This window comes from Coffea arabica, chromosome 10c, assembly GCF_036785885.1.
Source record: "Coffea arabica cultivar ET-39 chromosome 10c, Coffea Arabica ET-39 HiFi, whole genome shotgun sequence".
Taxonomy (NCBI): domain Eukaryota; kingdom Viridiplantae; phylum Streptophyta; class Magnoliopsida; order Gentianales; family Rubiaceae; genus Coffea; species Coffea arabica.
The window spans coordinates 54,073,915-54,097,154 of record NC_092329.1 but is presented as its reverse complement, the minus strand read 5'-3'; the positions used below and the strand labels follow the sequence as shown (position 1 = coordinate 54,097,154).

The 23,240-nt window shown below is 36.3% G+C and overlaps 1 protein-coding gene and 1 long non-coding RNA gene across 2 annotated transcripts; both read left to right on the top strand.

Annotated features, from left to right (window-relative positions):
• Window positions 1-3,478: 3,478 nt before the first annotated feature.
• Window positions 3,479-4,571, top strand: LOC140015714 (uncharacterized). The gene is made up of 3 exons (XR_011822339.1): window positions 3,479-3,841; window positions 4,113-4,183; window positions 4,282-4,571. It is a non-coding gene; the product is annotated as an uncharacterized lncRNA (long non-coding RNA).
• A 9,464-nt stretch (window positions 4,572-14,035) lies between these two features.
• Window positions 14,036-20,110, top strand: LOC140016127 (uncharacterized). The gene is made up of 3 exons (XM_072069369.1): window positions 14,036-14,452; window positions 17,764-17,915; window positions 19,277-20,110. Exons 1-3 carry the CDS (start codon window positions 14,182-14,184, stop codon window positions 19,952-19,954), a joined length of 1,101 nt encoding a protein of 366 aa, XP_071925470.1. The 5' UTR covers window positions 14,036-14,181; the 3' UTR covers window positions 19,955-20,110.
• Window positions 20,111-23,240: the final 3,130 nt, after the last annotated feature.

Below are 23,240 nucleotides of genomic sequence, written 5' to 3'. Positions count from 1 at the left end.
TTTCTTTTTATGTTTTGAGTTAAGTTTCTGGTTTATTGTTGTAAGGAATGATTGTTTGTCGTCAAGAGCTAATGATTGATGAAACTCTTGGCCATTTGAGTAATTTTTGCAAGAGTTAAGTTTTTGGTGGAATTGTTAAAATGGTTTGGCCGAAATGTACTTGGAAGGCCATGAATTGTGGTTTGGAATCGTTTGATATTTTGGGCTTCCTTTGTTTAATTTTGATTAGAATTGATCTTGTTGAGACCTAGGGCTAATGATTGATGAAGCTCTAGTGAAATTGATGTTTTTGTATTGTAATTTTTCTATAATGGCAAATTGGAATGTAATGTGCAAATGAATTGGAATCGTGAAGTCCGTTTTGGTCCTTTGAACTCGAGTACTTTTAACCAAGCTTTGTTAAAATATTTTGTCCTAGTATTAAGCTATAAAAATTGAACATAGTACGATAATGCTCAAATTTGAGTGTCGGGACTTTTTAAAAGAAAAAAAAAACTTTGTTAACTAGTTAATTCTTTTCTTTACTTAAACTAGCTTTGTTACCGTTAAGAAATAATTGCATTAACTTCCAAACTTTAAGTTTTGCGTCAAATAATTCCTGGCTGGTTGTTTTAGAGGAAAATTGTTAAAAAACACTAGATTTCAATAAATTTAAATGAAAAGCGTAGAAAACTCACTTGAAGTGTATTAGTTCTAGTTGCACCTCTAGAAAGAAAAGTATCTTTAAAGAAACCATACGAAATATTTTATCCCTTTACTAGCCTTAATTCTAAGAGATTTAGTGATTTATTTTGAGGAAATAAACTAGTTATATATCAAATCACCTTTTATATATAAAACAAGGCCTTATATAGTAAAACTTATAGTTTTAAAACTTGGTTTTCTAGGGTTTGGCGAGGACGTGGACTTCAATTCCCAGCTTGACCTTTGAACTTCACTTTTGGTGAGTGTTCGTGCTTGTTCTATGACTAACTTGTTAAAGTGCTTTCTTGACTGTTATGTGATAATTGGAATGTGATTTTGCTGATCCATCGAAATGGGCAGTGTGTACTTTATCGCATTAGCCCTTTCGAGTGGTGAATTGTTTGAAATGCTTGCTCGAATAGCATGCTTGTACTAGTTAAGTACTGAGTGGGGGAATGTACTACACCTGAGGGTGGAAGGGCCTCTTATCCTAACTCAAGTACTAAAACCTTGCAATTGTTGACTGGAGCATGGACTCGTAAACTAATCCACCAGGCAGGGGAATATACCACACCTTAGGGTGGGAGGGTCTCTTATCCTGACTTAGTAACCATTTGTGTGACATCGTTGGATGAATCCCTCGACTAGGCTATAAAAGGTATACTCGAGTAATACCAAACCCTTTCGTGAGAAGAACGGGCCTGGTGGGAGTAAGTTGGTTGGAGCGTGTTGAGAAAAAAAAAATAAATCTACATGGATTTTAGATAGTGAGAGTTGACGGAGGGTCAACTGCGGTTAATTTTGATCAAGTTCGTGGAAAATGGCTCCTGAGAACCCTGTATCCTACTCTGTGCTGTTAAACGCTTTCCTACTTGTTAAGTTTAAGTTTGGAGTTATTATTTGCTATTTGTCTTATATGATTGCATATTTGGGGCACCATTGAGCTTTAGCTCACCCCACGTTATTTGTTTTCTGAACAGGTTCTGGCCTTCGAGAGACTTGAAGCTTACCTTTGGCTTTCGTAAATATTGTTTTGAATCGGACTATGTATCTTTTGTCTTGGGTTGCCACTTGAAGCTGGAAAAGTGCAAACCCTAAATTTTGGCTTGTATAGATGTATTTGAATTTTATGATTTCACTTTGTGGTTTGTAATGTATAAATGTAGTAATGTGTTAAGCTGGGTGGAGATGTACTTAAGAGTGAACGTTCAGATGTCCAATGGCAATGTTATCTCTGAAGTTAATGTGTTCCTAGAATTCTGGTTGTTTAAAAGGTTGGCTTGTTCGGGTGACAAATTTTTGTAATGGTTTAAGTTATACGTCGGAAGGGTTTAGTCAGTTTCCTTGCGTGAGTCCTGGCGAGAGTTAGGCAGACGACCCGCCAACCCTCTGGTCCGCCTTAGGGAGAAGTGGGGCCGTCACAATAATACTATACAATTCTTATTTTTTCCTACATTCATTTCCATATTTTTTTAGAATGAATCTTTTTAACAACAAATGTTTAAACATAACTAAAAAAACTGGAACCATAACAAGAAGGAATCGAAACCGTAACTAAAATCAAATTGGAATTGAAATTAGTCTGAAACTAGAAGTTTGAGAATTGTAACTATAACATCCCTATAAGGGCTAGTTCAGGTTCCAACTTTCATAAAAAATTAGAACCATCGATTTTTAAACGGAATCTATGGTTTTGGAACCACGGCCATATATAGATCAAGCATTTACTATCCTTCATAAATTAGTTAGATTGGGCCTACAGTAGTTTCTTCCCACCCGCCAACCCTCGCCCAAAAAATAAAACCCAAAAAAACATAAATATTGAAATTTCCTTTTCTTTTTTATTTCATTTTAATGTTGGGGTTTAGGCTCCATCTTATCCACTAACGGCCTTTCATGAGTCCTTAACCATTATTTCTCTCGTGGTGTTTCCACTTAACACTTTCAACTTCTCCCACTGGTATCTTACCCAATTAAAAATTGTTAAAAGGATATAAATCATTCAACATTATAACTGAACTTTTAAATTTAATATCTTGGATAATGAGAGGGTATGGGAAAAAATGGCGTTTTACCAAGTGTTGTTGTACTGACTTGACTGGCCGCCTTAGCCTTATCTTTTTTCTTTTTTCTTTTTTGGATAAAACGATCAAATACTTTCATTCATGATTGAAATCATCCAAGAGAAGTGCCCTTAGCCTTATCTTGGTTCAAGCTATTGTGAAAAGTCAATTCCTAATTGTAGTATATGGATTTAATGCTCTGATTTTTCTTCGGCCAGTCTTTGAGCTGACTTAATAAGTATATATATATATATATATATATATATTATCTTAGCTTATCTTATCTTACATATATAGAAAGAGTTAAGATTTCTACTTCCACATTGAGCCACGTGGAAGAAAATTTTCCTTCCGTTTATGTCTCGGGAACGGTGATTACTTCTCCAAACAGTATATTGCTGTTGAGGTCATTTTTGTTTTTTTACATGAAATTACTATCTTACCCAGATAAAAATAACTAGCCCCAAAACAGTAACTAACTGTTGAGGGTTATTTTTGACTTTTGGTGAATGGTTTTTGCTTTCTTTCCCGTCTCTTCCCCTCTTTTCTTAGACCAAAGAAAGCGGTAGTTGCCGGCAGTTTTGTTGTTCTCCACTTCTCCTTTGTCTCTGTTGTGAGAGACAAGAAGTCAAAAAGTCAAACAAAAAAATGGAAGTTCACCGATGTGGCAGGAAAGCAAAACACCCCCTTTCTGCTTCATTTTAGCCCATCATCTTTTGTTTTCTTCTTTTTCTCTCTCTCTCTCTGTTTTCCATTTCTTTTCTTTGCCAGTGGTTCCGCTTCGTTTTCTTTTTGCTTCAGAAGAAGCATGTTTGTAGATTTCGTTTTGTCTTCATGTTCAACTATACTTTTTCTCCTTTGTTCCTCTCTCTCTGTTTCCGTTCCTTTCTCTCTCTTTCGTTTTCTTTCTGGTTCCGACCAACAAAAGTACCAATTGAATGGCTCTAGCACTTGGTCAACAATTTGATGATCTTTTCCCCCAAATTATGGCTGCTCATTCGTATCCCAACCGTGGGATTGCTCCATAAAGAGTAGATTATGGCTGCCCATCCATATCCCAACTGTGGGATTGTTCCACAAAAATCAAGTATGAGGTATGATTTCTACCCATTATTAGGAATATAGGTTTGTCCTTTTGCCTTTGTTTTCGTCTGCTAGTTGAGAAATTATCAAGAGTGAGAAGAAAAATCTCTAACAACTTATCCATTTTGCGTCATTATCTATTGTGTTCATGACGGCTAATACCATTTCTAGGGATATAGATTTGTCCTTTTGTTTTCCTTTTTGTTGGCCAGTTGGCAAATTATTGACAGTGAAAGAAAAATTCCAAACAACTAATAAAGTTTGTGTCTCTATGTACATTAGGAACACAAACACTGCTCATAAAAAACTCTACGGTTCTTCCTCCTTTTCCTCTGCAATGTTTCCTACTAAAGGTAAGTACTCATTTTCTGTGTGTAATATTTTCCTGTATGAGTATTCAAGAGATTGGATAATCTATATACTTTTCATTTTGGTTGCCAAATTTCTTCAGGGGTTTAATTGCACTTTCAAAGAATTGGTGCAGAAGTGCTTCTGATTTAGCATTCATAGATTTCAGTTGTAAGTTTGTTTGGTTTCACTTATTACTTGTCAACTGAATATTTTTTCCTTACATTTTTTTCTTATCAGTTGTAAGTTCTCTTGCGAGTATTAAGTCCATAGGTTGTAAGTTCTTCTATTTAGCAGTAAAAGTCTGTGGGGTTCTTGTTACATGTTACAACAAGCTGATTGCATAAAATTCACATTTTCGTGCACCCTAGGGTGACAGAATGAAAAGTTTGAGAGTACTAAACCATTAGCTATTATTACTAATAACAACAGGAAATAATAGTGCATCTGCTTCTAAAGTAATGGGAAAGATGTTCACATGATCTTTTGTTGAACAAAAAGAGACGAGATAGGAAAAGCTAAGGCACTATGTATCTCATACTTCCAGTTTTTTCTTAAAAAATTAAAAATAAATAAGTAAATAAAATTGGAGAAACAATCACGTCACAGTAAAGAGAGAGGAAGTTTAAAAAGGAAATTATAAATGCTTTCAAGAAAGAATCTTCCATAGTTCTCATACACTTTCTTACTTTTTCTTTTCCTATTACTAATACACTACAACTAATTAACCAAGAAGCGTTGTCATCACTTGCTAAATAGAGATAACTAAGCTAAAACAAATTAAATTCTCAACCTTCACTTCAAGCCTAAGTTCCAGTCTTATGTAAAGGCATCAGAATGAATACCGCCATCCATGTCTTAAAGATACAAGAAAACCATGCTAAAATCCCATTTATCAAAATGAGAATAAAAGATAAAGTCTTACACATTAAAATTTTGCCCCACATTGGAGATATTATTCACAAAGGTTAGGTAGGCGATAGAAGAAACAAAATTTCAAACAGAGAATTCTAATATTGAGTTTCTAGCAATTTTTGTGACTGGCTTAGAAACGTAGAATATTAGTTCCTGAAAGTTATTTCTAGAGGCAATGTTTCTTGTTCCACAGAACTCTCAAATATTAAATCCACAATATGAGAAGTTGATCGCATAAAATTCACATCTTTATTGAGGAAAAGTTTTTGTGATATTCTAGCATTAAAGTGAATCTAGGTCTACTATTGCAGTTTTAAATTACTATATACATGATGTTGGTTTTATATCTATTGTCCTGATTTAGTGTTTCTGGTTGGTTGAATTTTGGCATTGAAATTTGTGGATGAAATTATTGATATGTCCATTCTAGTATTTCTTAATATTTCAGCTGCTTTTCTCCTTAGCATATTGACATCCATTCAAAGTGTGCCTAATCATACCTTTCTCTTTTTTTAATTTTTTCTCTTGTGAGTATAGTTTAAACATATTCGATAATTTTTATAGCTTTACATTGACTTATACCTTTCTTCTATAATTTATTTTGGTTCTCAACTTTTTTCAGGGGTTTAGCCACAATTTAAAAGAGGTGCTAAAGAGGCTTTTGTTTAGGGTTGACAGATTTGTATTAAGGAATTGTTTCAATGCAAGATCATTTCTTCTATTCCTTCACTACATCCTCCAATTTTTGTGCTTAAATCTTGCTTTGCTTGACTATACCCTGGAGATTGTTATAACTGAATCTATGCTTATATCACTTTCTTTCTATTGTCATAACTGAATCTATGCTTATATCACTTTTCTTTCTCACCTTGTGCCTTTTATTATTTAATCACTTTGATTCGTTGAATGTGACAGTGTCAAATAATTAGTCTCACATTTGTATCTCTTGGTCAGCTACTTATATCTAGCAGTTTGGATTTCATATATATAAAAGTTAGCTTTACTCTCTTTAGTAGCTATCATTAGTCACATTTAGTTACTCCTACTTTCATTAAAATGAAAAGAAAAAGGAATGCAAGTAAAGGCTTTAGTTTAATAGATGAGTGGTTTGATGAATGTTACAATGCTGGGGCTTCATTAAAAATATGGATGACATATATTCCTTTAGAGAGATGTTATGGTTCTTTCTACATTTTGTTCTAAATATGGACGACATATATTCCTTTAGAGAGGTATTATGGTTCTTTCTACATTTTTTTTCTAACTCTTGATATTTCCTTGTTTTGTTACTTCATCAAATGGCAGTCACCACCTCCTAAAGTTGTTTCTCCTAAGAGGCAATCCTTTGCAGCTGAAAACAAGCAGGTAATAGCTTCACATGCTTAAAGTGTTAAAGAGGACATGCTTTTTTGACTGGTATCAGGTGCATTTTTATTTTAGCTTTGCAAGTGCAGGCGAATAAAGATAGTAGCGAGGAAGACACTTCTGATGAGGAAAGTGAAGATTAGGAGCCTCAGAAAAAGAAGAGTAAAGTTGTGGTATGGTATGCATTTTGTTGCCTTTTAACATATCCATTGGCTTTTGTAATTATTTCTTTGTGGGGTTCTCTAGCCCACTGGTGTTCTGAAATCCAGTGCTAAAGGCGGGAAAACCAAAAGTAGTAGTGAAGAGGAAAGTTCAGATGAGGAACCACCAAAGGCAAACAAGATAGCAACATATATTATTAATCGCATTTGACTTTTGTGGGACCTTAACATTTCACTTATATGTTCAATGCTTGAATTTGACTTTGGCAGCCCGTGCAACCAAAGATAAGCAGCTCAGATGAATCATCTGTGATAGCCCCACCTCCTCCTAAGGCAAACCAAAGGGTTCGGTGGATCGCCTGCCCAACTCTCGCCAGGACTCACTCACTCACTATAGTCCTCAATTAAATTACAATGAACATCTCAAATATTACATCAAATGCTCCATGAATTTACATATCATAAGCACAGCGAATTCTAGTTCCCGAGTGTGGAACGTACAGATACATTTGATTCAATTCCAAACCTTCATATAATCCTAACTATTACACAAGAGCAATCTAAACTCAAACTGTACAGGAGATATCTCATCCAATTACATGAATAAGTACTACAAGCACTTCCTTCGCCTCGAGCCCTGTGGAGGGGAAAAATATATTTTGGGGTGAGTTAGAAACTCAGCGAGTGACCAGTAAAATCCGAAATCAAATAAGCTTCACAATAGTGCATTTAAATGATGTCATGAATCAGTGATCAAATGTACGTTTCTTGCTCTTGTGAGTCAGTGAAATCATCGTTCTTAGACCTCCAACACTCAAATAAATACAGTAACAGGAAGCCATCTGTGCTCTAAATAACCAGTGGTGGAGACGTTGGTTCTAAGCACAAGACTTCCCATGAACTCATTGGAGCCAAATCATGTCATGACACACACACAAACACAAATGCTATGTAATCGAGTAACCAATGCAAGAATTAGTTCGAAAGTAACTTTGCAAATAGTTTGGGGATCACTCACCAACCACAGCTCAGGAACCATCCATTATATACAGTTTCCTCGTTCAAGTCCAAACTCTTCATTCTACCACGAATTAACCCAAACGCAAAGCGATCAAACATCCTCAAAGATTGGACAGCACTTCCCCTTAATTTTCTTATTTTCCATCCTACAAATAATCACCAAATCCATCTCACTTCAACCATATTTTCACATACAAATCATAGACTATAAAACACACCTAATGAGGGCCACAATACCCTTAAATCTTAACCAATTAAGAGCTCAAGAACCAACCATAAAAAAGCCCCAAATTAAAACCCTAAAACTGGAATTTTCGCACAATTTCTGAAATTTTCCGCAAATAACCACAACTAACGCACAAAGGCCCCATTTCACACCATATCAAGCTATCATTCCATGACTAACCAACAATTATCATATAAAATCAGAAAATTTCCCAATAAATCAGAAATTGGTCCAACTCTACTTAAAATCATGAAATCATCCACAAAATAGCATATCCAACCTTTACAAACCACTATTAACCATTATTAAAGCAAAGAGAGGACTTTCTTATCCAACTTATCTCAAAACTCAAGAAAGCTAGCAACTTAGAGCTTCTCTTTCAAAAACCACTCCATCAATAGCTTTATTCTTCCTTAGTACACACTTGTACGGAGTAGTTTGTAATTTCACCGGTTAAAACTCAAGATTTGAGCAAGGATTAAAACTAGAAAATGAAGAACTTTTCTCTCTTATTTTCTCTCTCAAAACAGTCGGCCAAGAAGGAGCAAAAATGAAGACCAAATTCAGCCAAAACAAGATAAGAATGAAGGAAAAACAGCCAGTCAAAGTTGGTTGCCGGAGTGACACGTCATAATCCGATTGGAATCTGGCTGGATTTCCGGCCGGATTCTAGGCTGGATTCAAGACAGTGGAGAATTCAATTTTTTTTCAAAACTCCCAACCAATCCGGCCAAGAACTGGCCGGATTTCTCGCCGGATTCCCTCATAACACTATTCATAAAAAATTTTGTCATTTTCTTCTTCTTTCGAGCTTCACATCATCTTCCAAAGATGAAGAAGAAACTTTTGAGGATGAGGAGGAACCTACCAAAACCCCCACAAAAGAAGGTAACATTTTGCAATTCAAATATTTGTGTTTGTGGTTCTTAAAATGCTATTTATTATGGTTTGATTTGCCTTTAGTTGGTGAGTGAATGAATTGATTCTTTCGGGTAATTTTTTTTTCTTGATTTCAAGTAGATAGTCCTAGCTAATTGAGATATGCCTTAAAATTTCATGTGTGCCACTTGACTAGCAGAGTATTGTTAAGTGATATTGAAGCTAGCATTACTGTTTTGTAAAACCAGTGTGCAAGGTGCTGGTATTTTGGTGTTACCCAACAAATACCCTCAAGTTACTTGTTACTAATGTATGGTTTACATTTCTAGCTGCATGGTTTTGTAAAGAAAGAGCAATTGGAGGATACCCTTACTTGCATGCATCTTGTGATCATTCCTATTGGAGTTCCTAGGAAACCAGCAATGACTAAAGATGACCTTTTTAATATCAATGCTAACATTGTTAGGACTCTCTAAAGGAATTTCAAAGTACTATATGAAAGCCATTGTCCACATGGCGTCGTCTGGGACTGGAATGAACGTGACACGTGTTGGCATCAAACATTTGGGGCTATAAGGAATTTCAAAGAGTTTGTGAAGTTATGAACTATTGCTCTACGATTTAGTTAATTTGTTGTAGTGTTGTTTAACTATCTTTGTTATGGGTATTTGATAATTTAAAGTCCAAGATGGTTGAATTAGCCCAAGATTTGAATTTTTTTCCTTCTAATACTTTTTAGAGCTGTACAAACTATCGTAAAAATGTGTGAGAGAGAGACTCTTCTATACTGTGACTTAATTAATTAACATTTATTGTGTTCTGCATTCATGTTTATTTTTCATATTGTATATGTGCTCCTTTGTCCGGACTCTTCGTGGTTTATGTGAAAGTATGCAAGCACTTCATTATGGTCCAGAATGGCATAAGATTTACATCCCTTCTTAGGGTCCTTCCTTGCCAGCCAATATGAGAAGTAATTGATTGATGTCTAAAATATGAGCAAAAATTAATATGTCTTCCTGATAGAATTTTTAGTGAACTTTACCACTGTGGTTTCGCCCATTAAGCAGCTTAATTAGCAATCCAATTAAGTTAATAATTACTTCAATTTTTCAGTTCTACAAGTTATGCATTTGCGTGGGCACTACATATAACTTGGCAAGAATTTACATATCATTGTTTAGAGAAATGAGAATACCAGGAAATTCTTCAATATTTTCGGCACAATGTATTGAAAATCTCTAGTATATATAAATAAATAAATATATATATATTTCTCAATAAAAATAATAATTAGTTGGACTGATTTACACTTTCTTTTCTTTTTCCTTTCCTGATTTTTTGTCGGCCATTTGGACTTGGACACATCTATTGAACCTAAAGCTGATCTTTAGAGCGATTTGCATTTTGGAGTTTAAGTTACACAAATCTAACCTCACGTACCTCAAATTCTATATTCTATATATTTAGGAATTAATTAAAGAATTTATTAAGTTTTATCGTCTTTCATAATTGTTGTACCAAGTGAATTTATGGTTCTTTTTTTTTTTTCATTCGGTGATACACACATTGAAAAAGAAGGGTTGTTCATTCAATATGACACTTTTTAACATTATCATCCACCCAACAAATTACATGTAGTTTGGAGTTACAATTTAAACTTTTACATGTAAAATAACATTTGGTCTACTTTCTATTGTGTGCTCGAAAAGAACCTAATTAATAATCAGTGCTTTTATTTATTTTCTTTTAAAAAGTGTTTCTCACACATCCCCACAAATTTTACCTATGTTACATGTTCGAATGAGGCCCACATGTACAAATTTATTTTCTCAAGCAATTATACATCCTTAAAAATTTTTAGAACTTGTACTTAGTCAAACTAAAACATTGAGTTTGACGTCATTGGCATTCGTAAAATAAAGTATTAATAACCTTTGAAATATGAAGCAATAAAATCCTTTTGTAACTTAGGGTCAAATTTCTGGATAATGCACTATAACAAGTAGTGTGTGCGTGTGTTTAGGGCTATTCTCAGTAAAATTATTGCTTCCACACTCGCCGCCCGTGTTCCAGGCAAACGGATTGCCCATAATCTATTCAAAATATTTTGAGCTATTCGAATGGTAGGAAAGATTTTTTTTTTTCTTTGCATACGATTGAATGGAACGTTTTTATTTTTTATTTTTTTAATGATCATGGGGCGTCTCAATGGAGAGAGAGATGGATTGGATAGTACGGAAGGAGAGAGTGTAAATGAGAGGTTTCGAATTTAAAACAATCCACTTATAGTAAAAAAGATAAAAAAAAAAGTGTGTGGATCTTGGTCCAAAATTTTTAAGTTGGGTTGATCAATGTGTATCTTCTTGCTCTTTTAAATTCATCTTAATGGTTCTCATTTTCATAATATCAAACTACCTGATGGATGATCCTGTCTCCAGCTTTGCTCATCATATTTTGTCTAAATTGTTGTCCCGACTTTAATTCAGAGCTAGAGACAAAGGTCTTCAAAACTATCAAGGGTTTTTAAGATTCCAGAACTAGCCCTCCAATTTCTCATTTACTTTAGGCAGATGAATCTCAGTATATTATTGAGCAAATTATCCGGATGGCCACTAAACTTTTGCAATCGTGGAGTTTTATCCACTGAACTATTAAAAGTCTGGTTTTGATCACTGAAATATATAAAGTTAATATTTAAGGCTACCCCGTTAGATTTAATCGTTAAGTATACCAGATCTGAGTGCTCGTGCAATTCCCAAAACAAAAGAAAGGGGCAGATCAGGGAGGCAATTGATGGGGTAATAATGATTCTTTTGGCATTCTACCAGATGGGATTCGCTTAATTTCGGTGGTAGCTGGAGCAAAATATTTTTGTGGGATTCAAGAAGATGATCACGAACTTGTATGCTGGGGGAACTTTAATTCGTCTTTGGTCTCCAAAGAGTTCTGGTTTTCTTACCCTTGCTTCCACAGATTTTGTTACCTGCGGCATCAGGGAGGCTAATCTAGTACTTGATTGTTGGTTTGCAAATGGTACTCCACCTTTAGATTATGATCCTCCGTTGCAATTATGCGGTCCCGGATTATGCAGCCCTACTACTTATGGTGAAGGAAAATTTGCCTTCAATGCCAGCATTCTCAATGAGCTAGATGTGACCAACTAGTGTGTTCGGAAAGATCTCAAGATTTGTTCTCCTTGTGCACAGAATTGTTCCGTAGGATTTTTTCACTTCGAGTGCTCGTACTGAGGGTGCTGACAAGGTTTGCACGGCTTGCTCCCTCTGCCAGAACAACTCTTGCTGGGATATTTATGGGCTCCAATTTTCGCCGGAGATGAAGCCGAAGCACCAAACATCAATTGCGTGAATTGCTGCTTATAATTGGGTCTTCTGCTTCAGGATTCATGTTGATTTTACTTGGCTGATACCTCTTACCCTGCATCACATCCGCAAAAGGAGGAGGAAAAAGGATGCATTTTGCTTCCTGCATTGGCAAGCCTGAGCAGGAGATTGAAGGCAATGGTGATCCAAATCCTCTTTCGTGTGTGGTCCAATGTCTTGGGATTGCCCAAGTGTTCCAGCTTTCAGAATTGAAGGATGCCACCAATGGTTTCAAGGAGTACTTCAATGAGTTTGGTAGGGGGAATACTGGATTTGTCTACAAAGTTGTTCTTCCCGATGAACTTTTTGAATTGCCCCTTGAATAATGTTCCCTCTTGAACTTCCTAAATTGTCCCTTTTTTTGTCTTGGGAATCACGCCGATACTTAGATCTGGCATACTTAACGACTAAATCTAACGAAATGGTCTTGAGTCTTAACTTTATACATTTCAGTTGTCAAAATTAGATTTTTAATAGTTCAGTGATCAAAACTCAACGATCGCAAAAATTTAGTGGCCATCCGAATAATTTGCTCTATATTATATAGGGCCACTTAGGAGGAGTAATTCAATGTTGAACAACGCCTTCAGACTTCTAAGTTGTCATAATTGAACTTGGCACCAAATGAATGCATCTAATACTCAATTTCTTTAAGCAAAAATGTTCAAGGTACATTAAAAAAAAGGAAGATCAGTGTTACAAGCTTTGAGTCTCAATTCTCAAAGAAAGAATGTGGTCATAGAGAAAATATTTGGGATTACTTTTTTGGCAAGCCGCAGACAAAATTTCATGCTTTAGACAACTTAATGAGCTCAAAAGCCCAAAAATCTATACCAAGCTGGCCAATGTCCTCAAACCTGAGATGGAAGCAACTCCTGTGCCAACATGTCCATGTTTATATCGCCAAACTGCCATCTTCTGTTTATAGGAAATTTTGGTGGTTAGGAAATACAAGAAAAAAAAAGTATTTTCTCAATTTTTTGTTTCATGTGTAAATCGTACAGTGTCCAGTGACCGCATTTGGAGACGAGCATTGTCGAATCCCTTTCAAAAATAGCTTTTTTAACATTATTTTCTCCATATATAAGACTCGTATCCAATATCATACTTAAAGGATATCAAACTCTTTGTTACTTGACCCAATAACTGTTGGTGAAGCATTGTCTCTGTATCAAGTGCTGGGATTCCACTTGTCTACCTAATTAACAAGCGCCCTCGGATTTGGAAGAACCAGGAACCTCAACAGAGCTCATTTTGGGAAGGCATGCTCCATTTTTCAAGCTCAAAAACATGGGATTTAATTAAAATATTTAGAATAAGAAAACCAGTGCAAACACAGGCCCAGGCCTACTTTTAGATCCAAACAATTGAGAGGTAGTCAGCCACTCATTTTCTTGGACACCATCAAAGCCCAGGCCTTTTATCCTTAGATTAGGATTGATAGTACTTGAGCTAGTGATTCGATTCGTGATGCCCTTGTTTTCTTATCATCAAGAGGATTAGTCCTAGCCGTCCAGCTCACCTCAGCCCAGCCAAACCCCACTGCCCCTACTTTTGGATCCAAATAATTTAGAGGTGCTCAACCACTCATTTTCTTGGACACCATACAAGCCCAGGCCTTTTATCCTTGGATTAGGACTGATAGTACTTGTGCTGGTGATTCGATTCCTGATGGGCTTGTTTTCTTATCATCAAGAGGATTAGTCCTAGCCTTCCAGCCACCTCAGCCCAGCCAAACCCCACTACCCTATATTCCTCGGTAGAGCCCAAAACCCACTAGACTTCTTACTCTGTGGAGCCCATGAAAGTGGACTGAACTCCCTTACACTGTAGAGCCCAAGAGACTAAGCATATTCTCTCAACAGATCAGTGATATCACTCCCTCTTTTTAGCTGTCTTTTTCACTCCATTTGTTCATCTTCTTTTTTCTCATCATCATTGTCCATAACGTCCTGTTCCTGAAGATCATCATCTCCAAGAGTTCTGGATTCCCCGGAAAAAACTCAGATAGGAAACAGGAAAAGAAAGAGGGGTTTTGAATTTCTGCGGGAATTATGGATCTATGGTCCATTAATGTGAAGAATACAAGCAATAGGGGACCTTTTCTGCTGAGAAATTCAATTCCTCAGAAGCCCTTTTCCAAATGGAGCTCAAGAAGTGTGATGGCTGCTGGGATTTCCTCTGCTTGTGGGACTTTGAGGGTTGTTGAGATCAGGGTCTCGAGAAAAAGGCCTTGTGGATACCAATCCTTAATGGTCAGAGCCATGGGGAAGAAGAACAGCAATAGTAGTAATAGTAGTTCTGATAATTCCTCTTCTTCTTATGGTAAAAATTCTTCCTTTCCTTCCTTCCTTCTTCTTCTTCTTCCTTCTTTTCTGCAATTTGTTTTGCTTCTTATGGCGTCAATTACTTGTGGAGTATTGTGCTTACTATTTTGGCATTGTTTGCTGGTTTTGTTGTATAATTGACAAATTTATAAATGCATTGTATATTAAATTGTTAAGAAAAATGAGTATTGGTGTGGAGGGTAATTCGTGTGGTTATGCTAATTGTTATATCTTTCAAGTGCTGATGAGTTTATCCTCAGTTGTGAATCTTGAAGCTTTCTTCAGTTTTCATAGCCCCGATGAGTTTATCCTCAGCTGTAAATCTTGAAGCTTTCTTCAGTTTTCATAGCCCGAGGATTGAAAATTTCTTGTGGTACTCGATCCCCAACTCTGACAACACTCTGGACTACCTGTAGTACGGGGAAGTTGGAATTCTACATTGTTGGCCGTTCTAAATATGACACAATGAGCTCATATAAATCTTGGCAATGGAGTTTTTTGATGCTTAGTCGTAAAATCAAGACAAGAATTGAAATAAATAGGCAGTTTTTAAAGGGTATTTGCTTGCTTTTAATCTTCTAGGATGGAATTGGTTTGACTAAAATTATGTGTGTGAAGAATTGGGCTAGAGGTTGCGCTTTGACAGTGATCTATGAAAAGCAACATTACAAACAACCATGTTCAGGGTGTAGAAAGAATCCAAGAATTGTTTGGTTTATTTGATGCTAATTTTATTATAGCCATTATCATGTTCAGGGTGGATTAACATCCAAGAATTTTATATTTGATTTTCCTGATTGGATTCCTTTAGTAAGATAAGCTAAGTGAAAGAAGCATAATGACTGAAAGTGTGAAATCGCTAGCACTTATAACAAGGCTTAGAAAGTGAAGAAAGTTTGAGAGAGGGGGATTTGGATTGCTTTCTGCTTTTTGTTTATCATTTTGCTTTTTAAGGTTATTAGTATTGGTGTTTACCAGTTCAAAGTGTACTTTTTTTTTTTAAATTACATTGAGACCCTTTAAGTGCTAATGGGGTTCATGATCAATTGTCAATGTGAAAAATTTTTTTTCCCTTTTGCTCCAAAGTTGGAAATTTACTTTTGGGAGTTAAACCCTCATTCTGAATGGGGTGTACGTATTGGGTGGAGGAAGGTGCAGTGAGACTTTGGTGGCCAAGTGCTATATTATAGGACTCTTCAGTTTGTCCTACCATACCTGTGTCTGATCTTCATTTTGGCCTAGGGTAGCCGTGTCATTGGGACTTTCGTACTCGATTCCTCTTAACATAGGCCAAGTGTAATGTGACAAAGAAAAGCCTGGGACATAATGATGTTATATTGGGACATATGTTTTAGCAAAAGGGTTCTTGAAATGCTTAGTCATGATATTGAGGTGGAAAAGAGAAATAGATAGGCAGTTTTAAATGGTATGCTCATGGTTATTCTTCTGGGGATTAGGGATGGCAGCTTTTGGAGAAAAAAGCTCTAGCTGTTGTTAGTGTAAAAGGGGGGAAGACTGAATGTTTTTAATAAGGCAGAAGTTGTAGGTAGTCATGCAATAGTAGAAACGTAGTTTGACCATTAACGCTTGTATTGACAACTAATTTGTTCAAAAATATAATAATAAGGGTATTGGAATAAGTATCTAGTACTTGTGAGATAGGACAGTGGGCACCTAACTTTCATCACTGAAAGTATTAGTTTTACATAAACCACTGGCAGTCAGGTACCATGTGTCATACATGGCAACTATTCAATAATTTCTCATGTTAATGCCCTTTCAAAAAGAAGGGACCTTTTGAAATAAAGTGATGCCTTTCTGCCTTGCATACTAAGAAGTTAATCTCGCTAGCAGTAGGGTTTAAGATCTATGGTTTCCTCATCATTTCTTTTGAGCCTTGACCTTTTTTCCCCTTTTTTGTGTTGTTGGAGGGAGGGGGGGCGGGTTGAGGGTTGGGTGGGGCATTTAAGTGGAATTACAGACTTTGAACTATGGGTTGAATTCATCTAATGCTGACAATGAGACTCCAAGACCTCTAGGTATGAAAAGATTTTGCACGTGAAATTGGGCTTTGATTAAGGGTTACCACATGGAACAGTGAGTCCAACTAAGGTTTATGAAGAATCCATGAATACTTCTCTATCTTTTTCTTTAATTAGATTGCTATAAATTGAGGCTTGACTGAAAGAATTAGAATGACTCGGAATACTGAGTTTGAGATGTCGACTGCCCCTTGTTTTGTGTAGTTCATCATTTTTCTTTTTTTCTTCCTTCTCTTTTTTCAGGAAAGGGTATGTTGCAGTTAATTTATACAATAAACATTTACCTGAAAAAATTTCGGGCAGAAATGGTCTTGAAAACATTAAATTTGAGCATGATGAAAGTAGATACAGATTTTTTTTTTTTTTTTGGGTGATTCTTAGTGTCTGTTTTTTCTTCCTTTACATTGTGAACTCATTAATCGTCTCTCTGGTTTGAAAATCAGTATTCTTTTTGTGGATTTTGCCAAGATTGAAATCCTTGATTCTTCTTGCATGGATCCCAAATGCATTCCTTGGTAATTGTTTCAGAAAGTTGTAGCAATTAGTAATGTATCAAAGAGATTGACAAAATTAAAGCAAAACACAAAGTACATTTTATATATATAAAATCATGTGGATAATCATAACTTTTAGCAAAGCATGACAATTTGAATGTTTTTCGGCATGCTTTTCTCAGTACTCGATGACAAAATTACGCAGTTTTTTAAAGTTTTGATTATTAGTTGTTTCTCAACTTCAATTCTAGTAATTTTAATGAATATTTAGACTTTTATTTTGCCAAGTGTCATCTTGGACAGACATAGTGCTAATCAGGCCAACCTTCAGCAGACTCCTTATCGGTGCTAATTCTTTTTGTAAATTAAAAAATTTGACTAAATTTTTTATTCGATTTGAGCAACTGTTACTTGTCTCCCACTCCCCCCCCCCCCCAAAAAAAAGCTTTATTTATCTATCTATCTGTGTCTGTTTGTATCTCTCTCTCTCTCCCTCCCCCCAATTTACTAATGAAAGCAAAGAGAAACCATAATAATCAAAACAATAAATAGCAGATAGATAATAAACCCTGAGCCAGAAGATATAGAAAAATTTAAATGCCATAATTTCTTTTACCCTCGTTGTCAATTCATTTCTGTGCTGTTGTCTACTTTGGTACGATTTGAATGTGCTTTTTTTCTCCTACCATGCACAACTTGCATGCTTCTAATTATCTCCATCAGATGCCTTATTTTTTTTACTATACATTCTATGTTTACTTCTTTTAATACAGGGAATGACAATCAATCATCACCAGAAGGAGATGGTCAGAAAGAAAGTAATCCATCTGAAAGTAACAAATCAAAAGACATTGGTTCTCAGAAGTCCCATCGTAAACCCCTGGACTGGAGAGAGTTCAGAGCAAGCCTTTATATTCAGGAACAGGTAATTTTTTTAAATTAAGATCCTTCCAACATATTCCTACTGTCTACCCATTTGTAAATAGTAAGAAAAGAATTTTTGAATGTCTTCATAAAGCTGGCATCTTTCTGGAGATTCCCAGACAGTTTGTGGTACTTATATCTTAAGTGAGCAATGTCACGCTTTGTTTGAATGATCTCGTGGTAGTATCCATGTGTTAATATGATCCCTCTTTCACACGATGTTTGGAAGAGTAACCGCTTGATTGAATCCATTATCAAACCTCAGAGGATAGTATCTCCAAGATCAGTCTTTTGTTATGGGGAAGCCATAATAAATAGCATTAGGTCAATACTTGGTCACTACCCGTTGCCTGCTTTGGAGTTTTAAGGCATTAAAATGGAGGTGCTATTCATTTTCTTTGTAGGGAAAAAAATGTCTCTGTTTGTGCTATAATTACAATCCTGCAGCATTAAATTGTGATTTGGATTAACTTACTATCAGAATGTTTTATCCCTTATTTCTAGGTGTTCAAGATCAATGTTGGAGGAGTTGGCTGTTGCTCATGCCATGTCATTAGTGCATTGTGCATAAAAAACTCTACCTGAATGGGTTTTTGTTCCATGGCTTTTCATATATGATGTTTTGTACATGTTTAAATGCAGCATGACTACTTATGTTTAGTGGCATTGTGTAAATATGAACTTGCCTAGTGCATTTGATTAAATGAGCATTTAGATTGATCACTCATCATAAAATTACCTAAAATTCAATGTGTTCAACATAACAAATATAACAAATGTTTCAGTTAATTTTTTTGACTCTCACGTACATCTGCAGCATCAATCTATTACATGTGCATGTCAAGTCTGATCATATGTACTATCTTGGATTTTCTATAGATTCCATTGCACCTCTAATACATTTCCTGTGAATTGAAGAACAAAGTTGTTTCTGATCCTTGACTAATTGTTGGATGGTTTTTCATCTGTTTAAGTACTATTTATAAGAAAATTTGGTATCCTCATGGGAACTCCTAAGCAATCTGGATAGTTAGAGACTGCGACTTTTGAAATTCTGTGCTAATTCTTTTGACAATTTAGTTTGAAGATTGGATTTTGCTGCCAAAAATGTGCTCTTTTTTATCATAAACTATTGCAAACTTCTGTCGCTCTACATGTTGAAATTATCCTTCTACTTTGATGCCATCTTTTTGCACATGCTGGAAGATTCCGCATATTTAATTGCATTATCAAGGAGTAGAAATCATTTGCATACCCTTAAAAAATTTAGGTTGAGAGTGAAGGAGATCACTGTGGTCTTACTAGATTTAACTGTTATATTTGAAGTTTATTTATTGCTTCTTGTTTAAATTTTTATGCCAGGATGAAATTTCCATCTCTGACAATCACAAGCAAGACCAGGCGTCTATTGGGCCCAAAACTCTCCCTCAAAAGTGGGCCCACCCTATATCTGCACCCGAAAATGGCTGTCTTCTTGTTGCTACAGAAAAACTTGATGGAGTTCGGACCTTTGAAAGAACTGTAGTTCTCCTCCTCAGATCTGGAACCAGACACCCACAAGAAGGGCCATTTGGAATTGTTATAAATCGTCCCCTTCACAAAAGGATCAAACATATGAAACCCACTAATCTTGATCTGCAAACAACATTTGCTGATTGCGCCTTGCATTTTGGGGGGCCTCTCGAGGCAAGCATGTTTCTGCTAAGAGCAGGGGAAAATTCAGACCTCCACGGTTTTGAAGAGGTGATACCTGGTGTTTGTTTTGGTGCTCGAAACAGTTTGGACGAAGCTTCTGCACTGGTAAAAAAGGGAGTGCTTAAGCCTCATGATTTCAGATTCTTTGTTGGATATGCAGGGTGGCAGCTTGAGCAGTTGAGGGAAGAGATTGAATCAGATTATTGGTACGTTGCCGCATGTAGCGCAAATCTAATCTTTGGGGGTTCACAAAATTCTTCCTCGGAAGGTTTATGGGAAGAGATTTTGCAACTTATGGGTGGTCACTACTCAGAACTGAGCCGCAAGCCAAAGCAAGATCTTTAGTTCTAACCAAGTCAATAATCAGAACAAGGAATTGTGCTTGATTATGTGACAGATAAATGTACAGGAGAAATAGATCAAAAACTAGCAATCCCTTCTTTTATTTATTCAGTAACTTGCTATTTATGCATGCATGTAATTAAATAATAGTTTGTACTAGTGGTGGTTTATCTTTAGGGAAAAATACACGGAACCCCCCTATGGTTTCGCGAAAAGACACGGAACCCCCCTATCGTTTAGAAACATACACATAAACGCCCTAAACTTCATAACTGAAGTGGAAATAGACCTATAACCGGCTGAGCGAACTACTGATGATGGGTCTGCGAGGTTCTTTTGAAAAGATCGTGAGTTTCATTCCCAATCTACCCTTCAGTTGCTATATAGAAGGCACTACATATTAGGGGAGAATATATTTGAAGCTATCAAAGAGTGAAAGGAAAAAGGGAGAAAATCTACTTCTGAGTATATCGAAATCGTCATGTCCACTTCTGCAAATTTTGGAGGAGGTTTGACAGATCTAAGGTATGAATGGTCTCGATGCTTCTGCAAGAAAAGAGCAAAAATCAAGATCGTGGAGTCCAACAAACCCTCAAAAGGTAGGCTGTATTACATTTGTGAAGATCAATCCTGCTCCTTTTGGGCATGGTGCAATCCTCTAAGAAGGGATGGAATGGGCAATGAATGTACTAGTAAAAGTCCAGAAACAAGATTAGACGAAAGTTCTGGGTTCTCTCCAAGAGTGAACAGTAATGAAGGTATGCTAGCTGTGAACAATGGTGACATTTTGTCGGGGCTACATGCAAAGTTGAGCACGGTTGAAGGCACTGTGGGGATGTTGAAAGTGATAATGATTTTGTCTCTTATTATTTGTTGTTTATCTCTAGTTATTGCTGCTTATAGAAAATAGTAGTTTGGTTAGTGGCAGTATAATGATGTACTAAATAATGTAATGATTTTAGTTTATGAAAAAATTCCAAATTTTGTCATGATTTGTATTCCTGTCTGAAAGAAAGATAATAATCATACAACCTGTTTAGTCATGAACCAACTGTCATGACCACAATCTAATATGATAATATGATAACCACAATCCAATATATAGCAATACAAAACCAACTGTAATTTAGATAGTCATAATATGATAACCACAATCCAATATATAGCAATACAAAAAAGAGCAATAATGCCAATAATGTCATTACAAAAAAGAGCATCACTTACAAAATATGTTAATCCATTATACAATGTCATTACAAAATATGCCAATAATGTCATTACAAAAAAGAGCATCCTGATCCTAATTTTTCTTAAATCTTTTGAATCGAGAACTGGGGTTGTTATCAGTAACTGCAGCAGTGCTGCTTTGCTGAGATACTTGATGCACTGGTGCTTCTCTGGTTGGGGCTGAAGTGGAAGCTGTTCTTGCCCCTCGCTGGGTATTGCTTGCTGGAGCCTGCAACCAGAGTCAAAAATTTATTGCTGGAATAATTATCAAGAGTACGTAATCCAAGAAAAATTCAAGTACTTAAATGTACCTTATACAACTTGGATTTGGGATGAGGAGGTTCCTTACAAGTTCTCCTATTATGGCCAGTTTTTAAACATCTCTTACAGTATACTGGCAACCCCTTTTTGGAAGCTCTTTGTGGATCTCTCGGTTCATCCGGACCTCTTCTTCTAAGTTTTTTAGGTCTCCCAGGTTGTTTCTTCACAAATGGTGGATTTAATAGCTGCATTCCACTATCAATCCAGTGTTCTTTGGAAGGAACAGCTCCAATGCTATAAGCATATGCCCTCAAGTATGCCTCTTTACTATAGCACTCATCGACATAGTTTTCAACCTTCATCCGCATGCTTTGAATGGCAGAAATAGCATGCACACATGGAATTCCAGTCAACTGGAATGCACCACATGAACAGCTTCTATGTTGCAAGTTCACGACGGAGGTTCTGTTGAAACCATCAACCTCAAATGATTCAATACCATCAAATATAGCAATACAATGTCTGCTCTTCTCTATACTTTTGGCTAGCTTCTCAATAATGTTTGGACACAATCTGCCTCCATATGACTCCATGCCTTGCCTCTTCAATGTCAATCGTTGCATTAACTTTCTTCTGAAAAATTCAAGAAGAGTCACAATTGGCTCGTCTCTTGCTTTTAAAATGTAGTTGTTGAAACTCTCATTCAAATTGTTGACTGAAATATCAGTCTTAGCAGCCATTCCATAATGTGCTCTAGACCACAAGTGATATGGCAGCCTTTTTAACCAACCAGCAGCAGTAAGGTTCTCTCCATTTTGTGGCTGAGCTATCTCCAAAGCATTCAATGCTCTCTTGAAATCATCACCATTAGTTGCTGATGCAGTAGCCCAAAACAATTCTCTCAGTTCACTGTCTTTGAACTTTGCCTTAAAATTCTCAAACAGATGCCTAAGGCAAAATCTGTGTTCTGCACCAGGAAATAGCTCCTCTATAGCATGTACCAGTCCTTTTTGCCTGTCAGAAATGAAGGTATAAGGCACTACATTGCCCCTTCCAATATGAGTAATCAGTTCCTTCAAAAACCAAGTCCAGCTATTATAGTTTTCTGCTTCAACAATGGCAATGGCTATGGGAAACATATTGTCATTCCCATCCCTTCCAAGTGCTGCTAACAGCTGACCTCCAAAGGGCCCCTTCAAAAAGCAACCATCTAGGCCAATGATTGGTCTACAACCTGCAAGAAAACCCTTTTTAAGAGCACCCAAACCATAGAATAACCTTTGAAATGTTGCCCTTTCCTCAATAGACCTCCTGTCTATTTGTATAGCTATATGACTGTCTGGATTTGACTGTCTAACCGTGGCAGCATAATCCCACAGCCGTTCATATTGCTCCATATCACAACCTTTGATTGCCTCCCTGGCCTTCTTCTTAGTCCTGTATGCTTTTTTGCCACTTATATTAACCATGAATCTTCTTCTGGCATCATTAATAATGCCATCCAAGCTGCAATTAGGGTCATCTCGAACCTTCTCTTGAAACTTTCTGCTCAGATAAGTTGAGGTTGCATGCTTGTTAGTGTACTCTCTGCCGCAATGGTGCTCTCCCTTTAGTGTTTTGATCTGAAAAGTGTCAGTTCTATTAACTCTGCTTGCATGAATCCTCCAAGAACATCCTTTTGCACATTTGGCAGTTATCCTCCAACTGTCATTGTTGATATATAAAACTTCGTATCCCTCTCTAATGTTCCATTCCACAAGTGCTTCTCTAAATTTTGTAAAATGAGTGAATTTCTTCCCAA

Coding starts and splice junctions, on each gene's coding strand:
- LOC140016127 (XM_072069369.1), top strand. CDS start 14,182: ATGGATCTATGGTCCATTAATGTGAAGAATACAAGCAATAGGGGACCT. Junction 14,453..17,763: donor TAATTCCTCTTCTTCTTATG/GTAAAAATTCTT, acceptor CTTTTAATACAG/GGAATGACAATCAATCATCA. Junction 17,916..19,276: donor GCCTTTATATTCAGGAACAG/GTAATTTTTTTA, acceptor TTTTTATGCCAG/GATGAAATTTCCATCTCTGA.